The sequence below is a fragment of the Tamandua tetradactyla genome, chromosome 8 (genome assembly GCF_023851605.1).
Source record: "Tamandua tetradactyla isolate mTamTet1 chromosome 8, mTamTet1.pri, whole genome shotgun sequence".
Taxonomy (NCBI): Eukaryota; Metazoa; Chordata; class Mammalia; order Pilosa; family Myrmecophagidae; genus Tamandua; species Tamandua tetradactyla.
This window is the reverse complement of record NC_135334.1, coordinates 79226757-79243113: the sequence shown is the minus strand read 5'-3', so window position 1 is coordinate 79243113 and position 16357 is coordinate 79226757. Positions and strand designations below refer to the sequence as shown.

The window sequence follows — 16357 nt, the reverse complement described above, 5'->3', positions numbered from 1 at the left end:
GATCATGTCAGCTGCATCCACAGCTGATTCCATTTGTAATCGGCCAAAGGGAAGTGTCTTCTGCAATGAGTGGTGCTTAATCTAATCACTGGAAGCTGTTGAAGGAGGATTCAGAAGAGACCGGCTCTTTCTGCTTAAGCTGGCGAGCCTCTCCTGTGGAGTTCGTTCAGACCCTCCATCAGAATCGTCGGCTTCACAGCTTACCCTGCAGATTTTGGACTCTGCATTCCCGTGGTCATGTGAGACACTTTTATAAATTTTATATTTGCAAATGTTCCCTGTTGATTCTGTTTCTCTAGAGAAACCTATCTAATATAGCATCTTTTCATATGCTTATTTTCCATCTATATATCTTTGGTGAGATGTCACTTAACCTCTTTTGTCCATTTTTAAATTGGTTTATTTGTTTGATTCTTATTGAGTTTTAGGAGTTTTTAGTGTATTGGAATTCAAGTCTTTTGACATATATGTGCTTTGCAAATATTTTTTCCTAGTCTATTTCTTTACGTTCTCTTACATGTCCTTAAAAGAGCAAATATTTTTCTTTTAATTTTAATGAAGTCCAATATATCAATAATTTATTTCATGAGTTATGCTGTTGGGGTTGTATCTAAGAAATCATTACCAAAACAAAGGTCACCTAGATTTTCTCCTTACAATTAATAGATATAGTTTATAGCTTACTCTTAGGCCTATGATAATTTTGAGTTGATTTTTGTATAAGGTATAAGGTCTGTATTTAGGTCATTTAGTCCAATATTATCCCAGCTTTCTTGTGTTTACCACTTGTGTAGAATACCTTTTTCTATCCATTCACTTTCAAACTATTTGTATCTTTAGGGCTAAGATGAATTTCTTGTAAACAGCATACAAACAGATCATGTTTTTAAATTCATTCTGTCAATCTATGTCTTTTAATTGGGGAGTTGCATCCATTATTATTACTGTAAAAGAAATTCTTGATTCAACAAGTTTATCCTTTTTTTTTGTCAGATCTCTTTTTCCTGTCTCTATATTTATCCTTTAGTTTACCTTTCCTCATACTCTTCAATTCTGTGCCTTCTTCCAGACCTCTTTCCTGTCTTTTTTTTCAGTCAACAGAACTCCATTCAGTACATCTTATAGGGCAGTTCTCTTGTTAACAATTCCCTCCATTTTCCCTAATTATCTCCTCAAATAATCTTCCTAGTCTGCTTTAGTTTGCAAAAGCTGTCAGAATGCAATATATCAGAAATGGAATGGCTTTTGAAAAGGGAGTGTATTAAGCTTCAAGTTTCAGTTTTGAGGTTTTGTAAATATCCAAATTAAGGGACCCAGAGAAAGATACCTTAACTCCAAAGAAAGGGACCGATGACATTTGGGCTTTCTCTCTCAGCTGGGACGGCTCATGGAGACATCTGCTAGGTTTCTCTCCCAGCTTCTTGTTTTATGAAGCTCCCCCAGGGGTGTTTTTCTTCTTCATTGCCAAAGATGTCTGACTGTGTGGGCCCTGTGGTTCTGAAGATTTTTCCAAAATGGCTCCTCCTAAAAGGGCTCCAGTAAGCAACCCAACCTTGAATGGGCGTAGACACATCTCAATTGAAACCATCTAATCAAAAATTACCACCCACAGTTGGGTGAGTCTCATCTCCCTGGAAACAATAAAAAAGACCTCACCCTGCAATATTGAATGACAATTAAAGGGCATGGCTTTTCTGGGGTAGAAAATAGCTTCAAATTGGTACATAGTCCTGGTCTCATCTTGTCTCCTTCTAGGACACCAGTGGGTCTTATATTTGTGTACTTCTTATTCTTAATCATTTCCCTGGGATCCAATTCAAATTTTTCTGTCTTTTTCACCATTTCTTCCTTTGTGCATTTGAATTCAGTAGCTCTGTCCTTTAGTTCACTTATGTTTTCTTCTCCCTCTTCATATCTCCTGTGTATATCTCTAAAATATTTTTAATTTGATTGACATATCTTTCATTCTGTAAAATATTTTATTTTTCTATTTATTCTTTCAAATTGTACTTGCTCCTCTAGTGTCCTCTTGAGATCCTTTACGTCTTCAGTCAACCCATTGAAGTTATTTAGGAGATTTGTATGAACATCTTTGACTAGTTATTCCAAATTCTGTGTTTCCTCCCATTTTTTAATTTGGTATTTGACTTGGCCATATCTTCTTGTTTTGTCATGTGGTTTGTGATTTTTTTTTCACCGCTTTGTGATATTTTTGCTGTTTCTTTGCATTTGATTATCTTGACAAGGTTATGTTGAAAGCTGATTTTCCTCACTTGTCCGAGATGTTATAATTTCTTGGATTTGCCTTGAATCTCCGAGTCACTAGGTATGTCGGTAATTACCAGCCACACCAGGGCTGGGCCTCACACAGGAGGTTCAGCCTTGTCAGGTTGGTCAGAAAAGCAGTTTGCCAGACTGTATTTCCCCTTTTTTAACAAAAGGTGGTGTTATTGTGCCACCTCTTCTCCACAAACCACTTCCCTTATTTGGAAGCTCCCTGGGTTGGGATGGAACAAGGCAACAACAATCCAGTCAGTGCCCCAGTTCTCTGTGTGCTCTAAGGGTATGGGGTGGGCACTGTGCACATATACTGAGACCCCACCTGTGGGCACAATGTGTCTGGTGATTTCCAGGCTCCAATGTGGAAAGACCTTGGGCTTGGGGACTGAGAGGTTCAATTTCCCAAGCCTGCAGCCAGCACAGGGGTGCTCTGCTTTTTCACTAGCTAGTAAAACCTGGGTTTGTTTTAGGGCACTGCTTTCACAGTTGGATCATTCATATTTCTCAGCCAAATCAGGGTTGGTTTCCTGTGCAGGGGGGTGTGGACCAACTCCAGTGGGCCTGGGTAGGGTCTGGAGAGGTTCTGAAGAACCTCGCATTCCTCCGCATCTTCCATCCTGTTCAGTGACTTAATTGACTTCAGAATCTGTTTACCTCATGGAGTCCAGGCAGTGTCTGACCAGGCAGGGCTGAATCTGAAGGGTTCCTATGCACTCACTTTGTTGTCCAAAATCTGGCTCAGTGTGGGGCCGTGTCCCCCATTTTATTTGCGATGAAAGACTGCCCCAGCTGCCTCCATCAGCAGCCATCTGCCAGGCAAGGATCAGGCTGCCTACTACTGTTTCCCTCTAGAGTGGGGATGGGCACCAGGACACACAACAGGAAACACAGTCTGTGCCCACGTTTTCTCAGACTCTTCATCACTCACTGACCTGGACCTGGAAATGTCGTCCCCTGTCCCTTGGGTTCACAAACAGTCGATTTGGGCATTTTCTGCCTGGCTACTGCTACCTTTAGGGAAGATATTATAGTTCCCTCCATGATCCTCCATTCTGGAAATTTCTCCTTGCTGCCCTTTTGTATTTCTCCCTCCCCTCTAGCTTAATTCTTCCCGTGGCTGTTTGTGTGCTTGGTCCTCTGTATCTGGATAGAGATATTTCTGTTTCTCTTCCATGAGAGATTTTACATTCTGTGTCCCCAGTTGGAGTTGGGAGGGGTCCCGGCCCTGCTTTCTCTGCAGTTTCCATGCTGTGTGGGACTGAGTGAAGGGGAGAGGAGAGGACTCGCTCAGTCCTCTGAGCAAGGACGGAGGTTTCCAACCAGTTGGTTTTCTTTTCCTCAATTCAGCATTTGTGGGATCCTTCTCCAGTCTTTACCTTCCTCAATAGTTGTGAACAAGTGAGAATTGTCCTTTTTTTTGCTGAATCTCCAGGGAAAGGTTTTCAGTAGCTGTTTATGTCTCCGTATTTATGATGTCACTCCTGCAATCCTTTGAAAATTAATTGGGGTTTGTTTTATGTCCTATTATATTATAGATAAATATTTCATATTTACTTGAAAAGATTGTGTATTCAATTCCCCTCTGGTGTGCTTATGTTTTTCTTTTCTCTCCAGTGCCTTCAATTTTTTTTCTCCAAGGTTTGTAGACATTAAAAAGTCAGGTGGGATCCTGTTTAGCTATAACAGAAACAGGAATGTGTCTGATAGTAACAGAACCACTCCAGCTTTCTTATGATTTTGTGTGATTTGTGTGCCTTTTTCTATTTAATGTGAATTTCTTATGGACAGCATATGGGTGATTATTGCTTTTTTAAGAAAATAATCATATTTGTCTCTTTCTACCTTTCATGGATTTAGAACCTGGTTTCTCAATCATGTCAGTAGTGACATTTTGCACAATTCTTGTGTGTGTGTATGTGTGTGTGTGTGTGGAGTATATCGTAACCTATTTAATAGCATACGCTTTCACTACCTACTGGATTCCAGGAACTCTTCCCAGTTGTGACACCCAGAAATATCTGTAGAAATTCCCCCTGTTGGCAGAACCGTTCCTACCCACCACCTTCATTGAGAATTAGCAATTTAAACCATATACATTTATTCTCATTATTGATATGAGTAGGTAATGCCTTTCTGTGGCTGCTTTCAATCCATAGCAGTAGTACTGAGAGTTGTGACAGAGACCATATAACCTTAAAATCGCTCATATTTACTATTTGGTCCTTTTCAGGAAGATTTTGTTGACATCTCCTCTATTGTTTAAAACATATATTTTTCAGTTATTATAATCAAATTTCAAAAATAACATACCATTTCACATATAAAATGAGAATTTTCTCTCTCCAAACCTATCTTTACCTATTTTTGCTATGTATCTTCTACATGTGTTAAAAACACAAGTGTATTGCTACTTTTTTCTCCCTATGTCCTCTCCTTCAATACTTCCAATTACCAATTACATGAATACTAGACCTGCCCTATCTCTTCTGAGCATTTTTGGTTCCGGTAAACTGAATCTAGATTATGGAGTCTTGATTGAAATGACTTTATAAGACTTATACGAAAGACTTAAACCTTTTATAAGTGTAAAAACAGTCATTAAAATAAAATACTACCACAAGTACCTCTACCTTCATGTACAAAAAACAAATCTCACAAATTAAAGTAATATTTACAATTATGCGAAAAACAATATATAAACAGTGACTTTTCATGGAAATGGTTTGAAAACTCTCATTGAGTAGGCACATTGTCCCCATGGTCCTGGATTTAGCTCCCTAGTTTTTCCCTAGGCTCCCCTCTGTGCAGTTACCCCAGTCAGATTTGTTCATTTTCTACCAGGATGCTTAGTTTTAGTCCACTCACCACTTAATCTGGAAATGTTGCTGTAAGAATTTATTTATTGGATCAATATATTTGAATGTGAGGTTCTTAGTATTGAGTCATCATTTCTACTAGGCTAAACTATAACATCTCGTCTCTGGATTGTGCCTGGTTCTGGAAAAGGGCCTCCTGCCTTTCAGCCCTGGTTCTTTTGTATGAATGCACTTTATAGGACGGCTTCCTGCTGTCCTCTCCTATCTGGGCAGACCTGTCTTCCAAGTGGCCACTGCCCTGGGCTTCTGCCTCGGGGTCTTCGAAGCTGCCTTACCCACTGATTGCTGTCCCACTGCTTCTTGGGCTTCTGCTTACTCCAGATTCAGAAGCCTTGCCCTTGGTATGTTATTCCCTTGGAACATACTTGTTTATATCTTCAAATGATGACTTATTTTCTTCCTTGATGATCTTGTTTTAAAGCAGAGCAATATCAGAGAGATTTACCCTAATTACCACATTTTAATTATTTCCCTTCAGTCAGCTCAAATCATTCTGTAAGGGAAGATTGTTTACTATTTCCTTCACAGCACTTATTTTGTAAAATTCTCTTAATTATTGTGTTTTGTTTGGCAGGGTTGCTATGACATCCTAGTTAAGATGTTGATGATACATGTTTTTAATTACTACCTTCTACTGATGTAAGTTCATGTTTATTTTTCATGCAGTTGTTCATAACATATTCAGGAGCAGAGAAATAAAATGACAGTTTGTTATTTTATTTTATTTTATTTTTTCATCATTTCCAGCTGAAGAAGAAAGGGAAGTGGACAGACCTTGGCAGAATGGAACCATAAGAAGGCCAGGGATGTAACACAGCGTTTTCAGTTGTGTCTGAAAGACCCACTATTTAGGAAATGTATTGGTATCAGAGAGTTTTTCTTTTCATGGTTGAAACAAAATAGCAGATGTCTATAAACTGTTATTGGGATGCAAAAGCTTAGGTCAAAATGGATGTTTTCGGGGTACAAGGGTGTAGTTCAGCAGTTGAATTCTTACCTGCCATACGGGAGACCCAGGTTCAATTCCTAACCCATGCACTTCCCCATACAAACAAACAAAAAATTCAACAAACAGTGCTGCAATAATGGTATACTCCCATAGAAAAAGAATGACATGTGACCCCTGCCATACAGCATACAAAAAGGATGTGCTTTATAAGAAATGTTTGAATATCCTCAAGTATAATGAGTAACCTGAGACACAAGGGCGTAAATTAAATTAAGTAATTGCTTTTTTATGGTTGTGAAATGCCTACAACTCAGACATACATTTCCATCCCATCCTTCTGTACTTTCCCAAATTATTTTTACTACGCTAAACTATCTTTACACAGCCTGTACTTGTACCTTATTCCATTCCTCACACTCTTCAATTCAGTATATATTCCTGAAACTCAGTGATTTGTGTATTTCTTCGTATGAGAAAAGATGCAGAATTATAGAAAAACCATGTATAAAATAAAGAGTTCCCACATTCCCATCTATTTTTAATACCTTGCATTAGTGTGGTACATTTGTCATAATTCATGAAAGAACATTTTTATCTTTGTCCTATGAACTCTGTCATTACAGTCAGGTTAACTGTCATGCATCTGCCCAGGCATGATCTGAACTTTCTGGAAGCAACAACATGGTTCTATTCATTTTTGTGAATAGGAATTACCAGAGTTCCCAGGATACAGTGGGTGCCCCTAAGCTGTTCAATTAACAAGGAAAGTTTATCTGTACTATTTTGTATCTTGGCATTATTATACTGGGTCATATACTATAATACTTACAGTTGTTGGGCTCATGAGCAGAGGTATCTTCACATTTAGCACATTATCATGTCCAGTATCCAAAAGATAAATGGCCAATATACAGATAATATTTGGAAAGAGAATTTAAGAAGATTTTAAATCAAATGAAACTAACCCTTTATGTATAACGCATGAGCAATACAGGCAAAAATCCTACACTTTGTGTACAGCCATAGCAAAAGACCAACTTTTAAGAGAGGGAGAGAGGGGAAATGTGGTAGAAGTCTGAAAGGCAAAGACCTCACTCTAGAACAGTGGCGACCTTCCATTATTTAGGAATAAAATTCAAGTGCTATTGCTTTTTCTCCAATATATTTCCATTGTGGGTATAAGAATAAAAACACTTGCACATAAGACAATGACAAAATACCCTTATTTGATTTTTTAGGGACATAAAATTCATGAAAATACCAGTTGCATTTCAGGGAAAAAAAAATCTCTCTTTAGAACCTGCCCCATGGAATCTCATTATTTAGATAAAAAAAAAAAAAAGGATTACAAGCATGAGAAAAGAGGCAGATTAAAGAAATTCCTGAAGGAGGAATGAGACACAAGGAAAAAAACAAACAATGAAACCCTGAAGAGTTAGAATAGAAGACACAATATGTAGTTTACCCAGATTGAGATTAGAGCGCAGAACTGTGTTTTCCAAGCCACTCGTCCATGGGTAATTTGGAAGAGTCATCCTCCTTTAGGACTGCAGAGGTCCAACTGCAGTTGTCCTCATCACCACCCTTTCTTCAGTAGTCTCTGGATTCCTTGCTTGATTTCCTGGGTTCGCACCCCATACACAATGGGGTTGAGGGCTGCGGGGATGACATGGTGGAGGACATTAAGCAAGACCGGCACTTCAGGGGAGACCTTCTTCTTAGCCACGTGAGTCAGGATGAAGACCAGGAGGATGGTGCTGAAGAAGAGGATGAGGATGAAGTGAGAGCCGCATGTGCTTAGGGCCTTGGTCACAGCACCCTCTGCCTTGAGTCTCAGCACAGCTCGCAGTATGAGGGTGTAGGAAAGGAAGATAAGTATGAGGTCAGACCCTAGCAGTGTCCAACCTGCAGCAAATTGGTAGAAGCGATTGATGGTGACGTTGCTGCAGGAGAGCCTGGAGACAGACATATTGGCACAGATGCAGTTCTCAATGATATTTCTTCCACAATAGTAGAGTCGTGCCGAGAGAATGGGGATGGGCAAGGTAAGAAGGACATTTCTCGCCAGAATGAAAATGAGAGCCTTGACTACAAACTGATCAGTGATGATGGATGGGTACCTCAGTGGGTGACAGATGGCCACATAGCGGTCATAGGCCATGACCATAAATGTGCAGGATTCCATGGCCAGGAAGCAATTCATGATGAACATCTGGAGAAAGCAGAAAAAGAAGCTGATGGACCTGAAGTCAAACCAGAAGATGGCCAGGACCTTGGGCATGACAGTGAGGCAGAGCACGATGTCCAGACTGGAGAGGAGGCTGAGCAGGTAGTACATGGGCTCGTGCAGAGAGGCCTCCAGCCGGATGGTGATTAGAAGGGTGGCGTTGGCCCCCATGGCCAGCAGGAAGAGGAGGCCGAGGGGCAGGGACAGCCAGAGCTGCCAGCTGGGGGACCTGACAAAGCAGTTCAGGAGGAAGTCTGACACCTCACTCGGGATGGTACCATTTTGGTTGCTGTCATAGTGTGCCATATATTTCTGCAGCCTCCTTTTAATGGTCTGTAAAATCAAGATAAAAGTTACTTACTAACTCATGATATATGATGATATCACAATTTTTTGTTTACCTGGGGCAACTTACAGATTGCAGTGGACACAGCATATTATAAGATATGTGTTCGTTTATTCTTTGTGCAATGCTAGTGGGATATATCTATCACTCTAAACAATATAGAGAAGGGAAATAACATGATTTGGGTTAATGTTTTATGTGTTCTATGTTTACTTTTGATAGAATTGTTATGTCTTTTCAGAAACTAAAGAGGAAAAAGAAAACTTCTTAGCTGGAACATGAATAGCAATTATAAAAGCTGATTTTTGCTGCTGCAAACATGGCAACCTAACTCTCTGATGCATTAGGATTTCTCCCTGATAACATAGGACATGGGTCCTGGGGATGAGCCAGCACCCAGCCTCATGGAATTGAGAAAGACTTCCTGACCAAAAGGGGTAGAGAAAGAAAATAAAATAAATTTTCACTGGCTGAGAGATTCCAAATTGAGGTGAGAGGACATTCTAGAGATTATTCTTATGCATTATATTGGTATCTCTTTTTAGGTTTTAGAATAGAATAGCTAGAATTACAATTAGAATATTCTAATTTTAGAATTAGAATTAGCTATTCTATAATATTGGAATTCTATATTCTATAATATTAGAATTAGAATTAGCTATTCTAATTTTAGAGTTAAATAGCTAGAAGGAACTAACTGAACCTGAGGAACTATATTCCAGTAGGCTTGATTCTTGAAGATGATTATAACTGTACAGCTTTTACAGTGTGACTGTGTTATTGTGAGAATATGGTGGCTGACACTCCCTTTATCCAGTGTATGGATAGATAAAAGTAAAAAAATAAGGACAAAAATAATATTGGGGGAGATAAAGGGTATGGGATGTTTTGGGTTTTCTTTCTTATTTATGTTTATTTTTATTTTTTGGAGTAATGAAATGTTAAAAAATGTTGGTGATGAATGCATAACTTCTATGATACTGTGAAATATTGATTGTGTAGTTTGATTATATGGTATGTGAATATATCACAATAAGATGATTATATGATATGTGAATGTATCACAATAAAATCCCATTAAAACAAGAATTACTAAGCTAAGAGGGATATTATATGTTGGTTTATGGGAGCAATTAAATAATATCTAAGCATGATTTTTAATGAAATACAGTAAAATAGAAAAGCAGATTAGTACATTACAGAAAATACCAGTGTTGAAGACTATGAAGGTTAAATATTGTTTCATGAAGATTGCTTTCGGTTAAATGTTTGTGTGCACAGAGCTGTTAGGTATTTACTAGGTTATGATATAAAACAGAATTTCCCACTGTGCATCCGAAAAAATTTGGAAAACATTCACTTCATTGATAAAACATTATTTCGTGAAAATGTTTCTATTTTATACTTACATAAACAGTAAAAAATTGGTGATATCTGGTAAGAACAGACTTTAACAAGAAAGCACTGCATTGGTTTGTAGTTATCCAGAGGGCAGTTCAAAGTTATATATATACGATTGGAAGAAAAATAACTAAGATTTTTGTGGCTGTGCGTCTCCAAATTTGTACTAGTAAGTTTCTTCCTTTCTTTTGGGTCTCTTATGACAACATAGATTGCCATATCTATGATTAACTGTTACAATATATCCAAATAAGTAGCCACTCCTGTGGCCTTTCAGTTGTATCAAATTTGCTCAAAAATTGGAGATTTTAATTTATTCTATACAGAAAAGCAAGTCAACTTCTATTTTGTTTACAGAATTATTTTCACTTGGTAGATGTGGGCTCTGCCACATAATTTCTTTCTATATCTTATCTTCATAATTTGTGACAGTCCCAATATTTGGAAGAAGTGGTTTGAAAGTGAAGATACCAATTGCACATAGCTGTGAGGAAGCGATTGATATTGTTCAAGAAGATGAAAGATTGGTTCCTCTGATTGCAATGTAGGGGGTGATGAAGTCCATTTTTCACTCTTCTACACCCATTTCTTCTCTTTTCTCCTAGAATATAACGATCCAGACACACACTCAACTTACTAGTCACTAATTCAATGTTGACATTGTTCTCACATCACTTCATCTTTTTCTCTGGTATTCTGGTGGGTTCTAGAGAACCTACAGCATTGAGTAAGGGACTGTTCTGACTCTCAGGTAGGTAAAATTTCCCCCAGAAAGATGGAACAGTACAAAAACAAATGATAGGAACAGCGACAGGGTCATGCACAGAACATTATGTGAGTGCAGTGGAGGGCTGGCTGACTGCCCTGGGGGACAGGTTGGAGAAAACGAATTTTAAATAAAACTTTGTGGTTCCCTCGTTCATGTCAAAGGTAAAGGACACAAGGTTTCATCTTCACTGAATGTGAAAGGGAGTCCCAGAAGCCTGGCAAAGTGAGGGTCAGGTCTTTGTGTGGTCACTGATCCTGAGTCCATTGAGCCCAAACCTGTCTGCATGCGCAGAGGCCTCTGTTAAAGGTGCAATTCTGTGGACTTAGAATCTGTTCATCGGGTGTTTAAGAAAGCCCTGTTTCTTATTCATTAAGCTAGCCAATAAAAGATCAAATTAGATATTATCTAACTTTGGATCCTCACTACCTATTGAGAAAAGTGCACAAATGTTCTATGGCTTCCTGCCCTTTAATGATGCAGCATCTTCTGAGACTTATTTCATTATCACCAATTTAAAATGAAGGAATTGAGAGCTCAACTCCAGTTTCTGAATCACCCATGCACTACTATGCTAATCTTAATCCTGCTTAATGTAGATGTTTAGATTGGGTTAGTTTTCATAACTTCTCTGATCTTAATAAATAATTTTATGATAATAATTTGCTACTCAACACTTATCACATTGAAAACAAACTTCACTGATGGTACAATTGTGAGTTCTGGAAACCGAATCTGGTAGAGGAGAGGTAGTTCAGGTTGGGGTAGAAGGAAGGGATTCTTAATAAGATTTAATAAATAATTAATAAGATAATTAAGAGATTCTCAATGAGAACCCAGAACTGAGTGACAGCTTCATACTAATGGAAACAAACTTGTGTTGTAGTTGTGCAAGTGGTATTTTTGTTCCCAGTTCTGTGTTTCTCACTCTGCAGTTGTATTCCAGTGGTGCTGGGTGCACAGACCCCCATTCCACATCAGAGAGGCCCTGACAGTGCCCAGGGCCACCGCCAGGAGCAGGGGGTGGGCATTCCCTCCCAGGTCCTTCCTCTATTCGTCCCCGTTCCCAGACAAGGGGTTCTGTGCAGCTGATGTCTGCTGACCATGGTCCGTCCCACCTGATACCTACAGAAGAGTTAGATTATCTTCCAGTTTATTTAATAGATATATCAGTAGTAATTTTTGGCAATGTTGGGATGAATTTGAAATATATAATTTCATTTGTGACTCATAAAATTGTGAAGTAGGTAGGGTAAGTTGTTTTAACAATTCACTTCATCAGATGAAGGAGATGAGTTTCAGTGACTATGTCTTTTGCACAGTTTAACTGGTAAAATGCAAATATGGGAGACAGAAAATTCCAAATGCTTTCTTCAAGTCTCAGGTCAGTGAATATATGAATACACCTGTGTGTCACTATGCTAATCTCAAAATATATATCCTATTTGTCTTTCTGTTTTATGTGTTTTATTCTCCTCCCTATAGTCCTAAGGTCATTTTTCCAGCAGACTGGAATCCCCCATTATTTTTCCACTTGCTCCTCGTTCTGCTCCTCGTGTCAATTCCCTTAGAACACTTTTGTATCGGGTCCCTTCTTGCTGTGTGTGTCAACTGAGGGTTTAATAAAGATTAGAAAACTCTTTGTATAGTTGAATTCCCTGATTTATTTTATTATTTCATAACTCTATATCCCCTGCCCCAAAATCTCATCTTCTCTTTTCCACTAGTTCTCTGCTTTGTCTTGATCGAGCGACCTAATGAAAAAGAGATTTATGAGAAGTGGAGGATGTCTTTAATATAATAATCCATAGAACATAACTTTCAATCTTGTGTTCATGACAAAAGAAACAGCCCTTGTCTGGGCACTATGTCCATTCACATACGCTTTTCTTTCTTTCCCTAGAACACCACTGTGAGACTGGGGCATGAACCCATTGCTTCTGCAAAATTCAAGACTATTACAGGTGGTACAAGCTCTATTAGCTCTGTGTATATCCACTGCACACACACACATTTTAGATGATCACATTCTACATATCCTCTCTAAACTTCACCTTCCTCATTCAGTTTCTGTCATTTGTTCTTTTCCCATCACATTCTCTGTCCAGCTCCTTGAAAATTTATTATATTTAACTTAAAAATCACAGCTCAAATTGTACTAACTCCAAGATGCTTTTCTTCTCCAGGGATGTCAAAGTACTCCTTGGGACAATTAAGGGTTCCCTTGCTTGGTAGCACTGAGATTCCTGAAATGACCTTTGGAGGGTTTAGAATCATAGAAGAACCATCGGTAGGCATGAGTACTCATGGAGAAGCCCAGAGAAAGCAGAATTAATTTTTGTTTCTTACAGAACATTAGGATAATTATTTCTTGTATTAAAATGATATTTCTGAAGAAGACAAGGATAATTTCACTTCTATTATACAGTATCTGGTTCTTTCTTTATCCTTCTTTTCTCTTTAAGATTCATGTATGTTCTTTGATCCATAATTATTCACCAAGCATTGACTTTCTATTCATACCTACAAATAAAGCACCTGGAAACAAATTTCCCCTCATCTCTCTGCTTTCAGTCTTGGTTTGTAACAAAACTTTTGCAACAGAGTTTTCCAGGATCAGCACATGCTTTGAATATCAGAGTTAATGGTTTTGATTCCAAATAGGGACAAAATGAGGAAATCAGGGATGTTGAAGATGAGAGGCTGAAAAGGGGACCCTGCAGCTCAAGCTTTTTCACAGGCTGCAGGATTGGCCCACAGAATATCATGATAAAACGTGGATGAGATCATCTAACAACACTGGATTCAGACTAATATGTAAAACATCTCTCCCTAGTATACTTCCAGACATTATTGAGTGCATCTAGGTACAGGTGACCCATTGCTTTTTGAGGCAAAATTATTTTGTTTGGGTGCATAAGAATATATAAATTATATTTGTATCTGAAATCCACAGAAGTATGTCCTGCACTCCACTGTGTACCCACTGTTTTATTAGTTTCCAACCTCTGAAGACTGCATTTAACTTCTCTTCCATGATCAAACACTGGTAGGTAGATTCTAGTTTTGAAGATCTCTATATTCTCCTATTCATGGTTAGAAACCACAAGTTTTCTCAACTTGGCCCCAGATGACACACTTTCCAATTCTCCCACTATATCCGGTAATCTTCCTTGGACAACCCTTGTTTCTCAGCCTCCCTTCCATTACCAAAAATAAGAAGGGTCCAGAACATAGGCTCTCACACATACCTAATGACCTGAGAAAAGAGGTGGTATTTTCCACCCTCTGCTCAATATACTTTAGCACCATTGACTCTGGAATGGACAGAACACAGAGCTGAACAGAAGAGTTAAGGCCTTCCTTTCTCTTCCAGCCACCCATCAGGTACCCTGTTCAGGGTTTCCTTCCCAGACATACTTACAGAAGACGGGAAGCATTGGATTTGCCTTCACTGATGTGGAGCTCTGGTTGGCTCTCAAAGAACCTGGGGCTGTTATAACCTTAGAGCCTCAGGGGGCCTGCCTTTTGAGATTTCATATCTACCCCTTTGTGCCCAGAGATCTTCCTGGCACAGACAGGCTGACATATGGGAGAAAAGAGTATCTTTCCCTCTGAAAAGAATGTTCCCTGGTAATCAGCCTTTGGAGGTACAACATTGGCTGTATGTTCTAGAAGGAGTAATTCAGTCTTCTGAGTAAGGGATTTCAAGTATACATTTATTTACATTCACCTCCTTTGCACATACACACTTAACACCTTCCAAGTCCATTAATCTCACTCAGAGGTATCCTTAGGGTTCCTATACATCCTTATTATGTAGGTTCAAACTATTCCATTGAATGATCGTTGCTAATTTATCATAATTCTTATTATAGCATTATAATGAAAAAATGCAAGAAAACTAACAAAAGCTTTCTAAGAAAATACAATGTGTTTTTGAGAGTGAGAGCTCCTATAGTAATTTATACCATAGTGAGAGATTTTTAAATAGGATTTATATAAAAGTGAATATCAGAACAAACATGATTTGTTCCTTTATTTCTTATTTTAATTTTGAACCTCATATGAATTACTTACAGTCCTTAAATTGCATGCAAATACATTGTTTCTTCCAGTTCTTATTTTCCTTTATGTTTATTTCTTTTTCTTCTGCTTATTCTTTTGCTATTTCCTTTCCATTGTGAAAACCTTGTGCTTCAAAATATGTCTTTATCTTCAGCTAGTTTATTTTGCTTTATTTTTATCTATGAGAGAATGCTTTTATATTTAATTTATTGTCATCTGGTCATAAATCTGATGCTCTCTTTGTTTTCAGTCAAGACTGTATTTTTAAAATAGACACATGTTCCTATGTGTACATGTAATTTAACATTTTGAAGGCTGTTTAGTATGTTATGTGCACTGTTTCATTTATTTAATTAGCGACATCCAGGTGAACTTTAATTTATTATTACTAAAAATATAGTAGTGCCAATATCAGTGTTCATCTCTCATTATGGGCCTAGGAAGACATATATCTAGGAATTGTATTGCTTAGTCATGAGGCATAAACATATTTCATTTTATAAGGGACAATCAAATTTCTCCTGAAAATATTTACAAAATTCTGCTAGAGATATATAAAATTTCTTTATTTCACATCCTTAATACTAGTTTATCTTGTTGTGTTTTAGAAAACTTGATTGGTGTAAAATATTACTTTATTATTTTAGCTTGATTTTCTCCTGGCAACTGGGCATTCTTCTTGTACTGTTTAGTCATTTCCTATTTTCGTTCTGTGATTTACCTAGTCACTCTGCCCTTCGTTTTCTATTAATAATAATATTTTTTCTTGACATATATACAATTCTCCTTGTATAATATAAAAATTACTCCCTTGTTGGTTTAGAGAATGCTAGTTCTCTAACTCGACAACCGCTGGTCAATTTTGTTGCATGGTACCCATTACTTTAAAATCTTTTGATTTGTTGAATTCAAAGTCACTATTTCTCTCTTAAGTTTTAGAGAGAAATTTGGGATAATGTTTAAGAAATCTTCCATAAGGTCCCAAAAGTGGTTTATGTTTATTTTAATGTTTCTTTCGTAAAGCTTTACAACTTCTCTTTTATTGTGATGTGTTTACATTTTTTTGTGGTTTGTTTTGTTATAAATCAGGACTTACGTTCAATTGGTATGCTCTGGTATATCATAGCAGCTATGATGTTTTTTCTGTGACAGATCCAATGTCAAAGATTTGCTTACCATTCGAGCAATTACCAAACTACCTAACATAAGACCCTCAGTTTTGCTATGTGGACAATACCCCCGGTTCCCATTGTAATAAATGTTCTTTTATGAATAAGAAAGTGGGGAGAAGCTAGATAATTTTTTCATGTCAAATATTTTACCCAGAAGCCCCCAATTATTTCCTCCCTCTCCAGAACCATATTTCATCAAATATTTCCTTTCCCTCTTAAATTTCCAGTCACCAACACCATATGAAAATTCTAATCAGTCTAAACTTTAGACT

The 16357-nt window shown here is 37.8% G+C and overlaps 1 protein-coding gene across 1 annotated transcript; it reads right to left on the bottom strand.

Annotated features, from left to right (window-relative positions):
• Positions 1-7681: 7681 nt before the first annotated feature.
• LOC143643607 (olfactory receptor 56A3-like) lies at positions 7682-8638 on the bottom strand. Its single transcript, XM_077112215.1, has one exon. The coding sequence runs from the start codon at positions 8636-8638 to the stop codon at positions 7682-7684; it is 957 nt and encodes a 318-aa protein (XP_076968330.1).
• Positions 8639-16357: the final 7719 nt, after the last annotated feature.